Source organism: Scyliorhinus canicula, chromosome 21, assembly GCF_902713615.1.
Source record: "Scyliorhinus canicula chromosome 21, sScyCan1.1, whole genome shotgun sequence".
NCBI lineage: Eukaryota > Metazoa > Chordata > Chondrichthyes > Carcharhiniformes > Scyliorhinidae > Scyliorhinus > Scyliorhinus canicula.
Genome location: NC_052166.1, coordinates 46,469,219 through 46,492,858, shown reverse-complemented (window position 1 = coordinate 46,492,858; position 23,640 = coordinate 46,469,219). Strand labels below are relative to the sequence as shown.

At 43.5% G+C, this 23,640-nt stretch overlaps 1 protein-coding gene across 2 annotated transcripts in view; it reads left to right on the top strand.

Moving 5' to 3' along the window:
- Positions 1–23,640, top strand: part of LOC119955516 (nuclear receptor subfamily 6 group A member 1-like) — a 592,263-nt gene that overhangs the window by 274,766 nt on the left and 293,857 nt on the right. Inside the window, exon 1 of one of the 2 annotated variants that reach the window (XM_038781786.1) lies at positions 8,736–8,885. The exons of the other annotated variant lie outside the window; for it this stretch is intronic. Within the exon in view, the coding sequence (XP_038637714.1) occupies positions 8,858–8,885 (28 nt within the window). The 5' untranslated portion in view covers positions 8,736–8,857. Of the gene's footprint in view, positions 1–8,735; positions 8,886–23,640 lie in introns of those variants that run through there. 2 annotated transcript variants of the gene reach the window in all.

Sequence of the window (23,640 nt, the reverse complement as noted above, 5' to 3'; positions counted from 1 at the left end):
CTGACATTGTTCCTGTCCATTCTGTACAGCAATAACAATTTGCTGTTTTACAGTGCTTTCCTCGGACATTCCACAGACGTACAAGAGAAACAAAATGAATGTTAAGAAAACATTGTTGTCAAGAACACAAAAGTAAAATACTGTGGATGGTGGAAATTTGAAATCACAGAAATTGGGCAAATTGAGGAAATACTCAGCAGGTCAGGCAGCATCTGTCGACAGAGGAACCGAGACAGTAGGCAGAATTTTTCCTAACACTTGGTATTGGGAGTGGTTGGGGGAGTCTAGTAAAGTAGGGAGGAGCTGCATCAGATGGCTCCCGTGCATTTCCACCACAAGAAAGTTTCCCAGAGGATGGCCAGGATGTGGATTGGATGCCTGCTCCACAGAGGTAGGCAGTCAATTTAAATAGTTACGGTCACAATTAGTGACAATTTATCAGATTTGCTGCCATTTTGCCACCCCCATCCTCTGCACCTGAAGGACTTGAAAGCTAACATAGGGGCAGGAGTAACCCATTCAGCACTTCATACCTTTCTGCCTTTCAATTAGATCATGGCCATTCTACAACTTATCTCCATTTACCCACCTTGATTCCATAACCCTTAAAACCATGCCCGAACACAAATCTTAATAATCTCTGTTGTGATATTTTCAATGGGCCTAGCCTCACTAGCTTTCTGGGGGAAGAGTTCCAGATTTCTACTACCCTTTTTCGTGGTGAAGTGCTTTCTGACATCATCCCTGAAGTGCCAAGCTCTAATTTTAAGGTTATTCACCCCCTACAACCACCTGCGACCCTTCCCTGAACTTGCCTACTGGAGGAAATAGTATAATGCAGGTCAGTGAAGACTGAGTGATAGACCAGCAGGACTTGATGCAGAATAGGGTATAGGCAGCACAGATTTGAGTGAGCAGAAATTTACAGAGGGCGCAGGATCGAGGCTGTTTGGGAAAGAGATGGAACGGTTGAATATGAGGATGACAAAGGGATAGTTGGGGTTTCCAGTAATGGAGAGAGTATACAGTAAGTAGCTCAGCTTTTAATTTGAATAAAATGTTGACCCTGTGAATAATAGGTGTGAAATATAACTGAATGTTATCGGTACATAATCTTTGTGGCTATATTGACAAAAGGTTGCATATAGCTGAAGAATGAGGGTAGGGAGGGATGCTTAAGGAACTCTGCAGTATTTCGGGGCAGAGCTCAGCCTTGCTTGCCCCTTGTTTTGTGCCACAACAAATTGAGGCACAATAATTTGGGTGAATGCCTGTCTTCACTTCAATTCCTAATTTCAACTCATTCACCTTAAGATATCATGTTCCTTTCCTTGATGGCTGATATCACTCAGCTCTTCTTCACCAGCACCTCTCGACCCTTCATTGTCTCTCATTGGCAGCATTGTTTGACTGATATCCAGCATTGCATGAGCAGAAATTTCCTCCTGCTGAATATTGGGAAGATTGAAACTATTGGGCGCGATTCTCTGGAAAGATTTCTAAGTTTGGCAGCGAGCGGGAACAGCCACGACCTTCATGGCACTCGGCCCGGGGTGGCCAGCAACACATTACAACATTAATTGGTCCACTTAACAAGGCCCCACGGGCTTCACTGAAGGCCCCCACAGTCGGGGTGCCAGGACTGCAGGCGTGTCAGCCCCCCCCCCCCCCCCCCCCCCCCCCCCCCCCCCCCCCCCCCCCCCCTCGAGAGGCACTGAAAGAGCAGCCAACCCCACTCAGCTCGCAGCCATGGTGCTGAGATGACCAGCCCCAAGATTGTCCTATTCCTCCGAGGGTACCGCAGGGTGAACCACAGGGCAGCCAGTGCTGCCTGGGATGAAGTGGCAGCGGTCGTCAGCTTGGAAAGTGTAACTAGGAGGACTGGCCTCCAGTGGTGTAAGAAGGTCATTGACCTACACCAGGCCCCGTGCAAGATTTGACAACCCCACCCCTCCCATCAATTCATCCCCCCCCCAACCATCCATTTAACCCCCCCCCCCCCCCACCCTACGTTCAACCCCCCCAACTCTCTGTTCAGTCCCCCAACCCTCGGTACCCCCCACCCCCCCAACTTCCACCCAAAAGGTTCCAGACTGGCAGAGGGGTACTGGACATAAGTTATAGAGGTGGCCGAGGACAGAGTGGTCACCATGTGGAGGTTGCTGCACGTCGCAGAGGTGAGGATCCACCAGGCCCCACCCAGACGATTTGTCAAACTTGAGTTGTCAATGCCATACAGACTGACATCCTTCCCACTGACCACGTGTCCATTCTCCTGCAGGACCTCCAGCCGACGGAGGTGGCCCATCCGTAGTGGCCCCCTCCCATGAGTCCACCTCGGAGGAGAGCTCGATAGCACAGCTCCAGGTTCCAGATTCGATTCCCAGCTTGGTTGACAGTCTGTATGTTCTCCCCGTCAGTGTGGGTTTCCTCCAGGTGCTCCGGTTTCCTCTCATAAGTGTGTCTGGGGCTAGGGCTCATCCCCTAGGTGATCAGAGATTGGCCACTGCGCCTGCCTGCTGCCTCCCACAGTGTTCAAACAGTGCCCATGCATTAATGTGTGATTGGGATGCTAGGCAATGAGCCCCATATGCCATGCAGATCAATTTGGAATGTATGAAGTGTCACTTAACCATGATTGCCAATTCCCTATTAGCAATAGCCTTCACCCTCTGCCTCTGCGGTCTGTGGGAGTTATGGGTGATCATTGGACAAACAGGCAGGGATGAGGATTGCCCTAGGAATGGGAACGCATAATCCAGGGGTTGGCATGGAGCACCCATGCATGGTCGACCCCATCCCCCCATCAGCATTCCCCTGATACCCCCTGCCCCCTATGGTGGGCTGCACCCCCTGGTCACGCCCCTCTCCCCTGAGCAAAGGGGCAGCATGCCCAGTGCCTTCAGGCTCACTATCTGTGAGCGAAGATGGTGGCTCCCGGCAGCAACCCACCCGTCAGGTTCAGGTTTTTCAGCGCCAGCGTTACCACTTGCTCGGGAAGCCATTGGATATGGGGTGGCTCACATTAATTGTATGGAAATAGGACTTAAGTGGTGATAATTGGTTTCTCGCCATGCTTGGGTGGGATCCTGATTTTGCCTACGGGAGCGGACTAGTTGAATCGTGAACGGTTTAGCACCCTCTTTCGATCAAAACGAGGCTAGAGAATCGCACCCAGTATCTTCAGAGCCCACAACAAGCTTTGTTTCGTACCTGGCTATTGACTGTGTTCCTCTCGCTGGCAATACCTGAGCCTTAACAAGACTATTTGCAGCCTGTAGTATTGTATTTGACCTCAAGTATAGCTTCCAACTACATATCCACTCCATCAGCAAGAGGGCCTACTTCCGTCTCCGTAACAACACCCGCGTGAGTTTATGTTCTTTGGACGGAGAAATAGAGGCATTGACTATTTTCTAAATCATAGAATCTACGGTGCAGAAGGAGGTCATTCAGCCCATCGAGTCTGCACTGGCCCTTTGAAAGAGCACCCTACTTAAGCCCACACTTCCACCCTATCCCCATAACCCAGTGACCCCACTTAACCTTTTTGGACATACTAAAGGCAATTTATCATGGCCAATCCACCTAACCTGCACATCTTTGGACTGTGGGAGGAAACCGGAGCACCCGGAGGAAACCCACGCACACACGGGGAGAACGTGAAGACTCCACACAGACAGTGACCCAAGCCGGGAATTGAATCTCGGACCCTGGAGCTGTGAAGCAACTGTACTAACCACTATGCTACCGTGCTGCCGTGTAAATGGGAAGATGCTTAGGAAATCAGAAGCACAAAGGGGCTTAGGATTCCTTGTTCTCTTAACGTGCAGGTTCAGTTGGCAGTTAGGAAGGCAAATGCAATGTTAGCATTCATGTCGAGAGGGCTAGAATACAAGACCAGGGATGTACTTTTGAGGAAAGTGACCTGGGGCCAGGATCAAATCCAGGTCCTCAGCACCGTGAGGAAGCAGTGCTAACGACTCTCTAAATCTCTTTCCGTTGTACCTCACTTTCTTCTTTATGATGCTCCTTGAAACCTAGCTCTTTGACCAAGCTTTTTATAATTTATCCGAGATTTGCCGTTTGCTATCGTAATTTTCTTTGCTTCTGTGAAGTGTTATTTTGTGATATTTTATGATAAAGTGCTATATAAATGCAAGTTGTTGGCCGGAATTCTCCGATCAAAGTTCGCCCTGCTACCGCTACCAACAAGAACAGAGAATAGCTCCATTCATTGTAGCGGGCCCGGAGAATTCCACCAGCGTGTCCGGCCGTTGTTACATTGAACAGTGTTTGGGAATGGCTTTTCTAAGAACCAGGTTTGTTTCTTTTACGAGCCATTACAAGGCTCTTGCAGTGCGAACAACTACAACCTGAAACAAACATACTAAAGTGAAAGTATGCTCACTCCACTTGCACATTATCTAGTGCAGTTTCATTTGTAAAAATGAATCTATAATGTTCATGTGTTCAAATTATTTAGGAACATTTTAGGTTAAGCAGTGCTTGTTTATTTCACCTAAATGTAGTATACACCAGTTTGTTTACTTGCACTGTGTTTGGAACAACTTACAAACATCAGAGCTATTTGAAAGTGGTTAAACATAATTCTTCCAAAAAGGTCACCCATTGCAAACGTCTATTGTATTTCTTTAAAGCATGGAATATACAAGCTTTTATAAGAAAATGTAAGTTAAAAGTTAGGCTGCTACTTTAAATTTAGATTTGTCTTTTAACATGTAAATAGACTAGGCGTTGAAATCAAAGCAGCTGACTCTATTCATTGAACAAAGGGATTGCTGCCACAGTCAGAGGCTTCATGTGTGTGAATAAGCCACATCCCGGTGCTAGTTAATTAGCAAAGGATTATTAATGATGCATTGCTGCATTTGCTAGTCTTACCCCTATTATTGCAGTCAAATGCGTTTGTACACAAGGCAGGAATGGTCATTGTGATGCAAAGAACAGATTAGTTACATTAACATAAGAAAAGTGGAGAGGGATTTTTTGTTTTTTTGTTTATACAAAGCCATGTCCTCAAAGGAGTTGTGATTTCAACACTAAATACTCACTTGTGAAATGTAGTTTGCCTCCCACTAAAGAGTACATCAAACAAAACAAAATCCAAAAAAATTATTTCCAAATTATTTCTGTACTTCATTACTAAAGTACAATAAAATGAAATATGAAATTCATTTTTCATCAATGCTAACGCAATAGCAACCTGGAAGATATTTCTGCACGTATTTAAGAGTAAATAATTTCATGTTCCAGAAGTCTGCCATTTTAGATCTCTGAGTGCTCCATTCCTTTTAATGGAAGCTCAAACATAATCAGGGAGGTAAGCTGGTGCTGCTTGACCCTGAAAAAGAATGCGACTGACAAAGTATCAAGTGCATTTAGATGCTTGCATGTTTAATTGCTTAGTTTTCAATCCTATGATTTATTTTTTAAAAAAATTTGGAGAATCTTTCAATTATAAAGAGGTGGCAATATTAACTAATTTTAACAAAAAAAATCTGTTAATTTAGTAGCAAAAATTAGAACCCTCTTACCCAAAAGGCTGTGGATGTTGGAACACTTGTATTGACAGGGTGGATATGGAGACGGTGTCACCTCTTGTTGGAGAATCTGGAACTAGGGGTCACTTTTTAAAAATAAGGGGTCGCTCATTTATGATAGAGGTGAGGAGACTATTTTACTTATAGGGGGTTGTGATATCTAGAACTTTCTTCCTCAAAAGGCAGTGGAAGCAGGGCCTTTGAATATTTTTAAACAGAGTCGGACAGATTCTTGATTAACAATGGGTAAAAGATTATTGGGAGTAGGCAGGAATGTGGGGTTGAAGTTGTGAGATCAGCCATGATCTTATTAAATGCTCGAGGGGCTGAGTGGCCTTCTGTTCCTAATTTGTATATTCGTATGTAAGCTTTGGAGACTTATAACAAGTTTTTGTTTGGAAAGAGTTTCAAGAGGTACGGGGGGGGGGGGGGGGGGGGGGGTGCGGAGAAATTAATTTTAGTGATGCTACATAGAACTAGATTCTGTGGGGCAAGCAGCATCATGATCTACTTACCTATGCTGGCCGTATGGTATTCTTCATTAATATCATGTGTCGCCGCCTGTGGTATTATTTACCCAAGCAAATTGATGTAAGTTTGTTTGGTGCTGTTAGAAGTGATGTGCAAACTAATTTCTCCCCATGCAGTTGAAATACAGATCAGTCATTTTCTAATTAAAGGTTGGAGCAGACTTGGATGGCTGAAGGGCTACTCCAGTAGCTATGTTCCTAATTTCCCTTAATTTTATTCCAATTAATAAATAATATACCATGAAGTTGGATAATGCCCATGTTCCTAGCATACCTATCACTGCCTTCTGTCCCTGCCATTTCCCATTTTCCCGGCCTTCAGTCCAAGTTGGAGACTAGAGTATATTGTTGCACATTTGGCTTAGCCATTTATCACCAGATCTGATTGGACTACATCAAGCTGTACCGGGCATATATCCTTTGCCACAGCCGCCCACCACTCTCTGATATTCTCTAAACCCCTCTCCCACCCACCAAGGTTCTTTTCTCCACTTCCAACCATCTTCATATTCATTCCACTGTTCCTCCAACTTTATCATTGACATTTGAGCAGCTCAGAGCCATTTTTGCAATAAAGATGAGAGCATTTGTTTTGTTGCTTCCCCCACTATTTACATTACTTCCCAAGCCAAACCTCTACTTGTCTAACATCCAGTCTTGGATGAGGCGCAATTTCCTAAAAGTAAATATCAGAGGAACCAAAGTCATTGTTAGCAGGACAAACTCTGAAATCTTGCCATCAAGATTAATTTCTTAGCTCTGGAAAGTGGCTGAACCAAACTATTTGCAGTCATGGAGTTCCACTAAACCCCTCAGCTGAGTTTCTTACTCAATGCCGTCTCTATCATATAGATTGCTGGTACCTCAGGTCCTACCCATCCGATATCCGATATCTTGCTAGAATCCTCATCCCTGGCATTGTCACCTTGAAACATTCAATGGTCTCTAGGCTCACCATTCATCTTTTACCCTTCATAAACTCCAGCTTATCTCAAACTCTGCAGCGTGCATCCTTTCCTACACCGTGCACTATTACCCATTGCCCTTCATTGGTTGATGGCCTCATAAAATTTAGGTGATTATGCAAGGCAGGGGATTCTGAGGATGAGTTTCACAGGAGGGATTTGGGGGGTGAATTTGAGGTTGTCAAGATTTAAACTCTTACAGAACCTGGAGGAGAATTCCTGCATTTCCTGATCTCTCAAAGGAAGGTTTTTTAAAAAAGATTTGCCTTTCAGGGCCATTGTGTTCCAATTCTGTTCTGAATTGTTTTAAGTGGACTCCCCATTCAGGCCTAGATTCAAGTGCCATTGGGATGTATTTGAAGTCGTAGGATCCTAAGTAGTCTTTCATTTAAGTACCTTTTTTTTCTTGCTTAAGCAATGTTCTAGACTAGAGCATAAATCCAGAGCCTTCTAAATGCCCACCATCTCAGTTTCTGTTGGTCGAGAATTGTTAAAATTTCCCAGATTGTTTTAAATGGATAGATTTATCCAAATATTTATTTTTAGGTCAGCAAACCTTTTTATTCTTATTGCTGTAAGATTCATATAGGTATTTTATAAATCTTGTTTCGGAATACAACGTCCAGCATGATAGTATGATCTGCTTATTTGTATTGCTATTTGTATTTATTACAGTAGAGAGGGGTTTTCCCCCAGTGTTTTTTACACTAGAAACATGCAAAAGGTTTTGAAACTAACAATTTGATGAACCTATACTGTGAAGGGTAAATCTTGGCATTGGCAACCTGAGAATCAGTCAGAGGCACACAGGAAGTGTGTACCCCAAGGGGGAGACCTGTTGGCAATAACAATAGCATACAAGAATATTGTGTATGTACGAATTAAAGAATATTGCATCTGAAAATATACCATTTTGCTTTAGGATATTTTTGGCAGTGGGGGTTCACATCACAGTTTGTGTACTTACAGAGCTGACCTTCACTTTATGCGCCTGTTTTTTGGCTTTGTGATTGTTAGTAACCAGGATCAAAGGGCAGAGGTCAGCTGCATAAGTACACAAACGGTGCATTGTTCATCTTAATCCCTTCTGCAAAAAGTTAAATAATTTGAGAAGAAAAGTATTATTACTGAAAGTCTCATTAGTTATTCCCTGCAAACAAATTTATTTTGGGTTGCATTATTCCAATATTGTATGTTTGGTAAATTATTTTATATGTGTATATTTTCATTATTTTTTGCTTTAGATGTTGTTCTGGATTGATTACACATTTGCAGCAATAAACTGATCAATTCAGCCATACAAATTCTGAAGTCACTCAAATGCATTTCTATGAAGAGTATACTCGAGGCCTAATTGCTATTGTTGGTTGTCAGTTATAGTCCTGTCAAATATCTACTTTCCAAACACAAGACCAGGGCCTGGTAAGGCTTAATCCTCTTTTTTTCAAATGAGGATTCTACTGGCAAGGAGGTGTAACATTTAGTATATTTATGAGGACAGAGTATCAGAGCTCAAAGAAAATCTGTGTCTTAAATGTTTTTTTTAAAGTGAAAGTTCTTGTTTTCATTTGGTCCAATGAGATAACCTTTCTTTCTTTAAAATAATTAAGCATTTGAATCTTTAATTTGAATCTGAAAAGCCCCTTATCTGTGACATCACACTTCATTAGCATAAAGATCTGATTTGGCTGGCTTTCATCAACATAATGGCAGCGAGATGTGCTTCCAGGAGGACATGGCTCACTGATCAGGAAGGAGGACTAATCATGCCTTTTTAAATGCTTCTGTCTTACTTGGAATGAAGCAAGAATCAAACTTTATGGAAGGTAAAGTACTGTAGTGGTTCTAAAATTGAAGTAGAATAAAGCTGTAGAAAATATGTTTGAAATCTAATTCTGAATGTTTTGTAATGAGCAATAGGATTTGTTCTTTGGATACTGCTCATTTTAAGCCCTTGGTTATATATTGGCATTGATGGATCTGTGAGGGAGGATTCTGGCATGTAATGGATGGCCTTGCTTTGCCATTGACAACACATGTGCCTCGATTCTCTAGTAAAGTCCTTGTAATCTTTTTGCAATTGTCACAAATCCAGTAGTAATTCAAAACAATGTTCAGATTGTTTAAATGTTAGTTTGCCATCAGAGGTGGAGCTAAACCTGAAGTTGTATACTAGCAGTTGTAGATTAATTCATGTTTTATAATTGCTTTGTTGTTGCCTAGCTACAGTGTGAATGACAAAGACGCTAAAATTAAAACAATTATGTTAGAGGACTGTACAAGTTATATATTTGTCATTGCTCATAGTTGCCACTTAACCTCCCAATTTTAAATTAAATGCTACTGTTCTGTGTTTAAGGGTTAATCTTTGAGGTTACAATGTTAACAGAAAAATAGGGCTATCAGTTCCATTCAGATAACCTTTGGTCATCAGAGGACTCGAAGCAAAGTTGTGACCTTAGGGCTTGAACTTTACTGTCACATGACCAGCTTGTAAACTGACCTGTGGGGTTGACTGTTGCATCTAAGCTTCAGAGAAACTAGCAGTGAGAAACATGAGGTGCTTTCTAACTGCTTGCAATTTGTAGCAAATTTTTGCATGGATGGCTGCTATGCAAGTTACTGGAAAACTGGGAGAAGAATGAAATGGATACATGGGAAGGTAGTATAAATATTAAACACATTATTTAAATTTGATATCAGCTGCTATGTAGTTTTTTTAGAAGGTTACCAGCAAACACTGGCCTCATAGGGGGAGGAGACTCAGCAACTGCCTTAATTTTAAATGAGTAAAGTGACATTCTGTCTTGCTCTTAAAACTGTATTTTATGAGTACTTTTTACAAAGAAGAAGAAAACAGAAGTAAACCATTTATTGTTCCATGTTGCTGTTTCAAATAATGATTTGCACATTCTGGTTTTGATTAACAGACCATTCAACTGTGATCTGCTTTCTGCATGTACAGTTCTTAATTCAGTTTAGGAAGAGCTCACGTCTCATGGTACAGAGTTGTTTAAGAAGCCCTTTGTTTTAACTCTTTGAAAAGGTTTTTATCTTCCTGTTAATTTTTGATGAAATCATGGTGACTCGTGACAACTGCTTCTGATGTGCAACCTACCACTCCCCCCCACCTCCCCTGCTCCCTGGGGCTGATACTGACTCAAATGGTTTAAGGTAGATAAGCGAGTTCAGAGAATGGAATGCAAAGAGAAACAAAACATCAGTGCCTCTGAAAAATATTTGTTTACAGAGCCTTTTATTAATTTGGAGAATAGCCTAGCCTATCTCCAGGCTTCCATTGTTTGTATGTGTGCAGCTAGAGAACTTGGGAGCATCTGATGGCCATTAAATCCTCTGCAGGCCACAGCTTGTGGCTGATATCCCACAGGCCCAGTCAAACTCTTACTCTTGCTGTCTGTAATTAACTGGTATTGTTTTCAAAAGAGTAGAAAATCATTGTTGGGATAATTCAAAAATAAAATAAATGTATTTTCTAAAGATTACATCTTTTTGAGTAAAGGCATATCGTTTGTTTTAGATAAAAGCCATATTTTTTCAGGACTTGATTTATGCTGTGATCATATGACATCTTTTCGTATGCGTATACGTGTTTAGGCCTCCAATGTCTGTTTGATAGGAATGATCAGCTGGAACAGGAGGTGGGAGTGTTTTGTGTCCCTCGATCTGTGTAACAGCTGAGTGTGAGGATAAAGTAATTGGTGGTTTTATACAAATGAACATATTCTCTATAGTGAACATTATTATCTTTCAATTAATTTTCAGAATCTTAATTTCTTCAGCTGTAGCATATGTAGCTTTTAAGTAAATGTCACTTTATTTGATGATTCGGAAAGCTATCATTTGAAAAAATGGCTGCAGTTTTCATCCATAGTTAACAGTATTTATACTGTCAAATAAGTCAAGATATTTGTATATTATCTATGGACTCTGATAATTTTCATGTAATTGCTATAAACATACTTCAAATTCAATTACATTTTCAGGCAGAGAACTTGGGAATTAACCTTGATTTCTGGCCTGCTGTGTTTTTTATAAGTTATTAGTGAGAGTAAGAGAATGATCAGATAAATGTTTTCAAAGTTGTATAAAATATTAATAAGATTATGATGTAGTTGTCATGTTTTTCATTACCTACTTTCAGGGAAGTGAAAATACTTGGCCTTTTCAGAGGCCATAGAATCGATTTCTTTCTGTATGAAAAAAACTGTCACTTTAACATTACACAGCCAAATAATATACCTCCACTGTGTGTTTGCATACATCAATCATTTTTCTTGGCAAAAGCTGAACCACCATTGCACAAGATAAAATGACACAAGGTATTGAAATTATAAATGAAAATATTTCCAATTAAATTGAACAGTATATCAACATCATAATGCAGTATCTATAGTTAATAGAGATAAAATGCCATAATTGGACATATGGTTTTGTATTTTATGTAGCGTTTGACCACTTATTTTCCAAATGCTGAAAAACAATATTGTGTTCCATGTATACTTGGGACAGCGCAGTAGTTAGCACTGTTGCATCACAGCACCGTGGACCCGGGTTCGATCCTGGCCCCGGGTCACTCTCCGTGTGGAGTTTTCACATTCTCCCCTAGTCTGCTTGGGTCTCACTCCAGAATTCAAAGATGTGTAGGGTAGGTAAATTGGTAACGCTAAATTGCCCCTTAATTGATAAAAAAAAATTGGTAGCATGGTAGCATTGTGGTTAGCACAATTGCTTCACAGCTCCAGGGTCCCAGGTTCGATTCCCGGCTTGGGTCATTGTCTGTGCGGAGTCTGCACATTCTCCCCGTGTGTGCGTGGGTTTCCTCCGGGTGCTCCGGTTTCCTCCCACAATCCAAAGATGTGCAGGTTGGGTGGATTGGCCATGCTAAATTTGCCCTTAGTGTCCAAAATTGCCCTTAGTGTTGGGTGGGGTTACTGGGTTATGGGGTTAGGGTGGACGTATGGACTTGGGTAGGGTGCTCTTTCCAAGAGCCGGTGCAGACTCGATGGGCCGAATGGCCTCCTTCTGCACTGTAAATTCTGTGAAATTGAGCACTTAAATTTTTTTTTAAAATGTTCCATGCATACTTTCAATCCATGCTGTGTGAATAGAAATGAGCAATACTGAATTTGTAAGATGTGTTCTGATCTCAAAGAAAAAAAATGACTTTTTAAAATTAGTCTACAGTTTAACGCTAACTTTGCTATCAAAATAATAAAAGTAAAAACCTACTGATTGAATTAAGTAACTGAGGCAGGGTTACTTGATCCTTGTCAGTTGGGCACAATACTGCAGATGGAACTCAGAGAGTTAATTCTATTGAGCTTTTCACTACAGTATTGGTGTGATCTGAGGATTGCTCCAAAGCAGCACCGTCTGGTCTTTCAACATGTAATTTGCCAAGCAGGAAGTCTTATTTATTTTGCTTAGCTCCTAGGTTTGGTTGGAGTGTGTGTATATGAGTGTATGTGTGTGGGGTGGGGGATGGTGGAGAAGAAGAGGAGGCAGGGGAGTAGAAGATTGATGTTTAGGGGGTTGGGAGTCGAAGAAAGGTGGGGGAGGGCATTAAAAGCTTAAGTAATTACTGTACCTAGGGTAAATTGCATCGGCTGTGTTTAGAGTGTAGACCTGCCTTGGCTTTTACTGACCTATGGTGATTCTAATAAGGGTTTTTAACACCTAACATTTTGTATATTTTGCACAGAATTTTGTTGTAGGACTAGATCATTGATTAGGTTTTCTAGGATCCTTTAAAACCACTTGTTTATTGCTCTGTGTGAACTGAGATGGATTGTGGTTTTTGTTGGGAAGCAGATATATATTTTTATATGAACTGTACCATTTCCTCTTGATATTTCTGTTTATTTTGTTTCTGGTAGGCATATTCTGGTTGGTGATAATGTTGTTCAAATCATAAACTTTTGGATGGGAACTGGCAAAACACTAACCATTCTTCAGATTGATGTTTTTGAAAATTAAATGATTTTTAAGGGCAAACATAGAAACATAAGAAATAGAAACAGGAGGAGGCCATTCAACCCTGGAGCCTGCTTCGTCATTCGTTACGATCATGGCTGATCATCAAGTTCAATACCCTGATTCCCACCTTCTCCCCCCCCCCCCCCCCACCCCCCGCCATTTGCCCTGATCCCTTTAGCCCCGAGAGCTATCTAATTCCTTCTTGAAATTACACAACATTTTGGCCTCGACTACTCTCTGCGGTAGCGAATTCCACAGATTCACCACTCTCCTCACCTCGGTCCGAAAAGGTTTACCCCTTATCCTCAAACTCTGACCTAGTTCTGGACTCGCCCACCATCGAGAACATTCTTTCTGAATCTACCCTGTCTAATCCTGTTGAATTTTGTAAGTTTCTATGAGATACCCTCGCACTCTTCTGAACTCCATAATCTCAACCGATTTAGCATTTCCTCATATGACATTCCCGCCATCCCAGGAATCAGCCTGGTAAATTGTGCTGTACTCCATAGCAAGAACATGGTTCCTCACATAAGGACACCAAAACTGTACACAATACTCCAGGTGTGGCCTCACCAATGCCCTATACAATTGCAGTAAAACATCTCTATTCCTGTACTCAAAGCCTCTTGCTATGAAGGACAACATATCATTTACCTTCTTGAGTGCCCAATTATTTTTTTCCAATTAAGGAATAATTTAGCGTGGCCAATCCACCTAACCTGCATATCTTTGGGTTGTGGAGGTGAAACCCACGCAGACACAGGACGAATGTGCAAACTCCACACAGACAGTGACCCGGGGCCGGGATCGAACCCAGGTCCTCAGCCCCATAGGCAGCAGTGCTAACCACTGCATCAACCATTTGCATTCTTTACTGCCAGCTGTACTTGCGCACTTACTTTCAGTGACTGATGTACGAGGCCACCAAGGTCTCGTTGAGTATCCACCTCTCTCAAATTACACCCATTCAAATAATAATTTGCCTTCCTCTTTTTGCTATCGAAGCGGATAACCCCATATTGATCCATATAATACATCTGCCATGCATGTGCCCACACAGCCTGTCTAAATCCCACTGAAACATCTCTGCATCCCCCTCACAGTTCACCCTCCCACACAACTTTGTATCATCTGCAAATTTGGAGATAATACGTTTAGTTCCCTTGTTGAAATCATTAATATATAATGTGAACAGTTGGGGTCCTAGCACAGATCCCTTCATAGAACATTACAGCGCAGTACGGGCCCTTCGGCCCTCGATGTTGCGCCGACCCGTGAAACCATCTGAAGCCTATCTGACCTACACTATTCCATTTTCATCCATATGTCTATCCAGTGACCACTTAAATGCCCTTAAATTTGGCGAGTCTACTACTGTTGCAGGCAGGGCATTCCACACCCCTACTACTCTCTGAGTAAAGAAACTGCCTCTGACATCTGTCCTATATCTACCACCCCTCAATTTAAAGCTATGTCCCCTCGTGTTGGTCATCACCATCCGAGGAAAAAGACTCTCACTGTCCACCCTATCTAACCCTCTGACTACCTTATATGTCTCTATTAAGTCACCTGTCAGCCTTCTCCTCTCTAACGAAAACAACCTCACGTCCCTGAGCCGTGCCTCGTAAGACCTTCCCTCCATACCAGGCAACATCCTAGTAAATCTCCTCTGAACCCTTTCCAAGCTTCCACATCCTTCCTATAATGTGGTGACCAGAACTGCACGCAGTACTCCAGGTGCGGCCGCACCAGAGTTTTGTACAGCTGCAGCATGACCTCGTGACCCCGAAACTTAATCCCCCTACTGATAAAGGCTAGCACACCATATGCCTTCTTAACAGCCCTATTAACCTGGGTGGCAACTTTCAGGGATTTATGTACCTGGATGCCGAGATCTCTCTGTTCATCTAAACTACCAAGAATCTTGCCATTAGCCCAGTACTCTGCATTCCTGTTACTCCTTCCAAAGTGAACCACCTCGTACTTATCCGCATTAAACTCCATCTGCCACCTCTCAGCCCAGCTCTGCAGCTTATCTATGTCCCTCTGTATCCTATAACATCCTTCAGCACTATCCACAACTCCACTGACCTTCATGTCATCTGCAAATTTACTAACCCATCCTTCTACACCCTCTTCCAGGTGATTTATAAAAATGACAAACAGCAGTGGCCCCAAAACAGATCCTTGCGGTACACCACTAGTAACTGAACTCCAGGATGAACATTTGCCATCAACCACCACCTTCTTTCAGCTAGCCAATTACTGATCCAAACTGCTAAATCACCTTCAATCCCATACTTCCGTATTTTCTGCAATAGCCTACCGTGGGGAACCTTATCAAACGCCTTACTGAAATCCATATACACCACATCAACCGCTTTACCCTCATCCACCTGTTTGGTCACCTTCTCAAAAAACTCAATAAGGTTTGTGAGGCATGACCTATCCTTCACAAAACCGTGTTGAGTATCGCTAATCAACTCGTTCTTTTCAAGAGGATTATAAACCCTATCTCTTATAACCTTTTCCAACATTTTACCCACAACCGAAGTAAGGCTCACAGGTCTATAATTACCAGGGTTGTCTCTACTCCCCTTCTTGAACAAGGGGACAACATTTGCTATCCTCCAGTCTTCCGGCACTATTCCTGTCGACAAAGACGACATAAAGATCAAGGACAAAGGCTCTGCAATCTCCTCCCTGGCTTCCCAGAGAATCCTAGGATAAATCCCATCTGGCCCAGGGGACTTATCTATTTTTACACTTTCCAAAATTGCTAACACCTCCTCCTTGTGAACCTCGATCCCATCTAGCCTGGTCGACTGTACCTGAGTATTCTCCTCGACAACATTGTCTTTCTCCAGTGTAAACACTGACGAAAAATATCCATTTAACGCTTCCCCTATCTCCTCTGATTCCACACACAACTTTCCACTACTATCCTTGATCGGCCCTAATCTTACTCTAGTCATTCTTTTGTTCCTGATATACCTATAGAAAGCCTTAGGGTTTTCCTTGATCCTATCCGCCAACGTCTTTTCGTGTCCTCTCCTCGCTCTTCTTAACTCTCCCTTTAGGTCCTTCCTGGCTAACTTGTAACTCTCAAGTGCCCTAACTGAGCCTTCATGTCTCATCCTAACATAAGCCTTCTTCTTCCTCTTGACAAGTGCTTCAACTTCCTTAGTAAACCACGGTTCCCTTGCTCGACAACTACCTCCCTGCCTGACAAATACATACTTATCAAGGACATGCAGTAGCTGTTCCTTGAAAAAGCTCCACATTTCGATTGTACCCATCCCCTGCAGTTTCCTTCCCCATCCTATACATCCTAAATCTTGCCGAATAGCATCATCATTGCCTTTCCCCCAGTTTCCTTCAGTTCCCCACTAGTCACTGCTTGCCAATCAGAAAAATCCCAACTATTTTCTCCTGTCTGCTAACCAGCTTTCTAATGGATCTTTGAGCAGCACGTCAGCACAAAGTGGATAGCACTGTGGCTTCACAGTGCCAGAATCCCAGGTTTGATTCCCCACTGGGTCACTGTCCTTGCGGAGTCTGCATGTTCTCCCCGTGTCTGTGTCGGTTTCCTCCGGGTACTCCGGTTTCCTCCCACAGTCCAAAGACGTGCAGGTTAGATGGATTGGCCATGATAAATTGCCCTTAGTGACCAAAATGTTTAGGAGGGGTTATTGGGTTGTGGGGATGGGGTGGAAGTGAAGGCTTAAGTGGGTCGGTGCAGATTCGATGGGTCGAATGGTCTGCTTCTGCACTGTATGCTCTATGTTCTATGTACTACTTCCAGGGCCACTTCTTTAAGTACCCTGGGACAAAGATTATCAGGCCATGGAGATTGTTTCCTCCTTCAATCCCATTAATTTCTCCAAAACCGTTTCTTTATTAATACTAATTCCCTTCAGCTCCTCACTAAAGCTTGTGTTTCTCTGAACTTTGGTACATTATTCATGTGTTCCTTTATGAAGACAGAAGCAAAGTGTGAATTTAGTTCCTCAGCCATTTTGTTGTTCCCTGTTCTGAATTTCCCTGTTTATGCCTGGAAGGGGCCTACATTAGTTTTTATTCTTTTTCTCTTAACATATCCGTAGAAACTTTTACAGTCAGCTTTTATGTTCCCCACTACTTTACTTTGAATTTTCCCCTTCTTAATCAATCCCTTGGTTTGCCTGTGCTGAATTTTAAACTGTTCCCAATTCTCAGGTCTATTGCTTTTTTTAAGCTAATTTCTATACCTCTTTGAATCTAATACTATCTCTAATTTCCCTTGTAAGCCATGGCTTTGCTTCAGTTCCCTTTTCCACTCTTGCGCCAAATAAGAATAAGCAACTTTTAGAGTTCACCTATTCATTTCTTGAATATCTGCAATTGCCTGTCCGCTGCCCTTCCTTTCTCATGCCTCATACCATCATAGTTACCTTTACTGAGGTTCAGGACCATGGTGGCAACTTGAGTGTCAACTGAGTTGAGGGGCATTTTGAAGTCGAAATTTTCATGAATATATTAAAATTATACAATAAGGTTCACAAATTCTGTGTGGAAGATAATTTTGAAATAGATATTCCATTTAGATATATATGGCTTGAATAAAAACATGTGTGCAAATACTTTGTGCTAGTTTTTTGCTGTTGGTAATCATGTTGGTAATCTTTCCCGCCGGCATCTCCGCACCTTTTGATTTCGTACAAGGAGCAGATTACTCTTAAATGTAGTGTCTTGATTTGTTTGGCCCCACATATGCACAGCTGTGCCTGATTCTGAGAATCTCTTAGTGAATTATATTTGAAATTTCCTTTTCCAAGATTACATAAAAAGCAGTGTACTACTTATAAACATAGATAAAATAGGAGCAGGAGAAGGTCATTCGGCCCTTCAAGCCTGCTCCGCCATTCATTATGATCATGGCTGATTATCCAACTCAATAGTCTAATCCCACTTTCCCCCATATCCTTTGATCCCCATTGCCCTAAGTGCTATATCTAACTGCTCCTTGAAACCAATAGAATGCTTCTTGAAACCAACAATACTTGCGTTTGTCCTTGGCATAAAATGTTCAATCAAGACTCCCCAGATCCCGTGGCACAATTTTGAAGAAGGTTAATGGTGTTATCCCTGATACCCTGGTCAATTTTTATCCCTCAATAAACATCACACAGCAATCTTATCTGGACATCATCACATTAATGTTTGTAGGATCTTTCTGTGTGCAACTTGACTGCCACATTTCCTACATTTCAGCAATGGTTACACGTTAAAAATTCTTAATCTGCTGTACCGTGGTTTAGCCTTTCTGTGGTCATGAAAGGAGAGGCTAAAAATCAGTTGGAATTGCAAGGATTGCTGTGCCTGTTGCCTCCCTGCCCTGCTGATATATTACCAGAGCCAGTTGTGTCGCAGGCAACATGCCTGCCTTTGGGCCAGTTGGAGCCTTTAACTGGCCAATTGGTAGCTACTTAAGGGGCTCTATCGGCTGGCACTGGTAAACACTTGTGGCTTGGCAGCAGAATTGTGGGGGTGGCAGGAGCCACCTCCTGATCAAGAAACCGATTGCTGGGCCTGACCTCCAATTGTTGCTCCTACTCGGGGACTGACTGAAGTCCCAGCAGTGGCTACTGCTCTCAATGGTACTGCTGGGACAGGAGGGCTGCAGTTATGTGGTGGTTGCACTTTCTGTTAATGTACGTACTCCCAGATGGCCCGGTGAGCGCAGGGCAACATGTGTGGCAGCCACTAGCCCCTGGGCCGGGGTCATCCGCGAATGGCGGCGAATCCTTCTGCTTGGGCATCCTGTTGGGCTTCGTCCATGTCACATGTCACAACTCCTTGTTGAGGTGGCGCCTCCTACGGCACGTACTATCCGCCATCTGTTTAAAAGACCAGCGACACCTGTACATCCTAGGCTGTCTGGGTCCCTACCTGGCCTGATGGTTGGCGGGATCCTCAGAGTGTGGAGTGGGGTCGGGCACATGATCCGCCGCCTCAAGTATCTGAAGATGCTGCTGCTGCCGCTATCTCCGGTGTCTGGCCGCCCAGCCTATCAGCAACACCACTAGGGCAGGCTCTGCTGGGTCCAAAATCCCTTCCATAGCATTCAATATTTGTCCGGCATCGGGAGAGGGTGATAGACTGACAAAGAGCGGTGGTTGCAAACCTGGGACCCTCCATTCCCCCAGTGATCCTACCCCCCCCCCCCGCACCCCGGTACGCCATGCCCATGGACTCACAGCAGCAGCAATCTCCCCTCACTGGACCTCAGACACCCGCTCATAATGTCACCTAGACTGGGTGCTGGTCCTCTCACTGTGGCACCCAGCCACCCTCGAGCCATGGACATGTCCCTGGAGCTGTCCCCCATCCCCTGGATGTTTGGATGTTGGCAGCTGCGTGTGTGGTGTTGCCTTCCACAGTTTTCAGGCACAGTGTCCAGGCAACACAGTCTGATTGGGATGCTAGGCAATGACTCCCACATGTTGCATTGGTCTGCCCACCCACAGGAATCCCCTTGGATTGTGTGAAGTGCTCACTTAACAACGATTGCCAATTAACTATTACCAATAGTCTTCAGCCACATGACCAGAGGCCTCGGCAGTCATGGGGATTATGTGTGGTTGGTGGAGCAGACAGGCAGGGGCTAGGATTGTCCCTGGAACGGGTACACATTATGCATGGTTGCATGGTTGCGCTGCATGCGGTTGAACCCTGGTTGCCCCCCCCCCCCCCCCCCCCAGCACCTCCTACCCCACCCTCCCCAATGAGGCCACCCCTGCAAAGGGTCCACACCTCCCTCTCCTCAGTCAAGGATCGCTCAGCCCCCTACTGAGCACTGGGGTCGCAAGTCCAGTGCCCTCGGGCTCTTTGCCTGTGAGTAAAGATTGATGCTCACCACCGTGGCTCCTCACAGAAGCCCTTCTGCCAGGTTCACGTTTTTAAAAAGGAGTACTGATCAGCGCTAGCGTGTCCACATGTTAGGGAGGTCGATGAATCATGTGAATTGGAGTAGCTATCGTTAATTGTATGGAAATTGTGATTAGCACAATTGCTTCACAGCTCCAGGGTCCTAGGTTCGATTCCTGGCTTGGGTCACTGTCTGTGCGAGTCTGCACATTCTCCCCGTGTGTGCGTGTGTTTCCTCTGGGTGCTCCGATTTCCTCCCACAGTCCAAAGATGTGCAGGTTAGGTGGATTGACCATGATAAATTGCCCTTAGTGTCCAAAATTGGCCTTAATGTTGGGTGGGGTTGCTGGGTTATGGGGATAGGTTGGAGGTGAGGACCTTGGGTAGGGTGCTCTTTCCAGGAGCCATTCGATGGGCCGAATGGCCTCCTGCACTGTAAATTCTATGAACTAGTGCTCCAGTGGTGATAATTGGCTTTGCGGCAAGCTATGGCTGGATCCCGATTTCTCCTATGATAGCGAGCCGGTTGCATTGCAAACTGTTTGGCTCCTGGCGCAGTTCCCGTTTTAGGCCTCTACCGCTATTCACCGGCCTCATTTTGCTTGAGTGAGAGCCAACGAGGTCGGAGTATCGCGCCCCAAATGTTTTGTTCCAAAGGACTGACATTCTGGCATTCTTTATTTCTGACAAGCAAACTTTCCTTTCGGTTTAGATTTTTTGTATAGTTGAATGTTGATTTCATGTGAATCAAAGTTGAAGTATTTTGACTTACTCCTGCATTTTTAAAAAGTATATTAACCTAAGCATGAATTTAGAATTTGGTTAATGGTTTTTATGTGCTAAATTGTACACTTTCAAATGTTCGGAACTCTATGATAGGTAGAAGTATTAGTAAGTTGTGAAAAAGTCTGCCTTATGAAATAGATAATATGAAAGTTCTCACCAAATTGATGATCAAAAATAGAACAGATTACAATCACAAACTTGGCTTTTCATGGCCCATGTGCAGCTTTAATCTTGTGCAGGCTAGTACTTTAAAGAGAAAAGGAAACCATGTTATGCTTCAGAAAAATACTTTAAGGCAGTGTTTTTCAAACTTTTTTTCCGGGGACCCATTTTTACCAACCAGCCAACCTTCGGGTCCCACGTCGGCCGACTTCATGCCCCATGCTGGCCGACCTTCGCGACCCACGCCGGCCGACCCGCGCCGTTCTAACTTCACGGCCCACGCTGGCAGACCTGCGCGACCCACCATTTCTCTTACCTTGTAATGTTTAGGTGAAATGTGGTGAACCTCCAATGTCTAGAGGATGAAAGCGTTTTCAGTTTCTGCATCTTTTTTCCTGTAAACTTTTATCAAATAAAAACTCCCCCAAACTTGGAAAAAAAGGCTGCGACCGTATTTTTAAAAAACTCTGCGCATGGGCACCAATGAGCAGGCACACATGCGCAGTGGGCCGCATTTTTTTAACATGTTCGTGGTCATTTTGAAGGCATTGTAAAAGCTGGCTGTTGCGTGCAGATTTGCGCGATCGGGAGCGCTGCGACGGACGGTTCCGCGACCCTCCCGATATCCGCCCGCGACCCGTGGGTCGCGCCCCCGACTTTGACAATGCCTGCTTTATGGGATGCAGGCACTTGTGGTTAAGTGGCAAACAAAGTTCTTGAAGTCTTGGGAAAGGCGGAAGATATATTAACCTATTGCCATTCTTCAGAAGACGCAAAGTGACAAGCAGACGTAAAGTGAAAGGCAAACTAAGGTTGAGGCACAAAACTGAGGAAAATGATGGCGTAGTCCTGTTCCGAAACCTGTTTGACTGGAAAAATGGAGGTGGCACTTTCTGATGTAGTTGTGAGCAAGGTTGCTTGTCTGTCAGTTCAGTACACCATTCCATTAATGAGTGTTAGCATGCCTGAAGTCAGGTGTCAACAGTCATAGATGGGTATAGATAGAATTGAGCTGATAGGTAATGGTTACCTTCAATGCCTATGGTAAACTACTTCCAGCAGAAGCCACAGTTCTAAATCTGTCTTTCTGTTACACGAGCGTTTGAAGCCATTTCTGCAATGTTTCATGTATCTGTCTGGGCCAGGTTGACAAATACACTCTTGTAATACTGCTGGCTTTCTTTTGTACAATACATTTTAATATTATGTCATGATTGGAATGTTTTGTAAAAATTAAATTTTCACTTTTTTTTCCATCTGATTTGCTGTCATTACCTCTCTTGTAAACTCGAGCTTCTGCAAACACTAATCTTCTAAAAGATGATGTAAATAATGTGAGGATAGTGTATGGGGTCACACAATACTTCTGGTGCCTGACGGTCTTTCTTTGCCTCCTCCAGAATGCTAAGGTGTAGGGGGTTCTCTATGCGTAAACTCATTGTGCCACTGATATTTGTGAGCAAAAAATGGCTTTTTTTATACCATAACATTTGTCACACACAATGTCTCCTGACCACCTGAAGTGGAACAACAGTGCAGCAAGACTAGTAAGCAGCATTGTATTTAAATGGAAAGAGATTGCAGAACTCAGTGGTACAGAGGGATCTGAGTGTTCTGCTTCATGAATTATAAATTATTAGTATGCAAGTAAAAAATAGTGATTAGGAAGGCAAATGTAATGTTGGCATTTACTACAAGGGGCTATATAAGTAGGAAAGTTTTACTGCAGCTGCACAGGGCATTGGTGAGATCACATCTGGAATACTGAGTGCAGTTTTGGTCTCCTTATTTGAAATAATTATGTTAGAAACAGTACAGAGGAAGTTCATTCGACTCATTCCTGAGATGAAGGATTTATTCCATGAAGAAAGGTTAAACAAGTTGAGCTCATAATTTGAGTTTAGAAGAATGAGAGGTGATCTTATTGAAATACATAAGATCCTGAATGGAGTTGACGGGGTAGATACTGGGAGGTTGTTTCCAATTGTGGGGGAGAATAGAACTAGGAGAAACATTTTAAGAATAAGAGATCTTGTGCACCCCACCTCACACATGCCGGGCCCTGACGTGGGGAAAAAAGCCAGCCTGGCACCCTGACAGTTCCAGCTTGGCACTTTGGCAGTGCCAAGATAATGCAGGGGGTGAAAACATTTGTTCAGTCATTCAACTTTTCATAACTGGCTTTTTATGCAGAAAAGTCTTTTGACTCCTCGAAGCTTTTGTTACTATTTGGAAGTTGTGTGTCAGCCATAAACTTTGTATTTGTAAAATATATGTGCTGAATTCTTCAGTTTGGGAGACTAAGGGATGGATTCTCCGTTTCTGAGACGAAGTGCTGACACCGGTGTGGGAACAGTGGTGTTTTATGATAACAAAAGTGGCGCAACAGCTGCACAGATTCAGCAACTCTAAATGGGCTAGCACCATCGCTACGTGGAACACAACCGGTTCCAAGCGAAACGGTGCTGGATGCGCCGAGTCCGTGATTGCTACACGAGGCTCATATGCTGCAGCCGTACTTAAACGATCAATCCACCACACACACCGTTCCAGTCAACAAGATGGCTGGAAGGAGAGCAGCACCACGGTTCAGCGACGCTGAGCTGGACAGCTTCCTGGACATCGTGGAGGAGAGGCGGATGATCCTGTAACCCGGCCCGGAGGAAGGCCACCAGGGGCCAGCGTTCGGCGTGCCTGGGCGCAGGTGGCAGATACGGTCAGTGT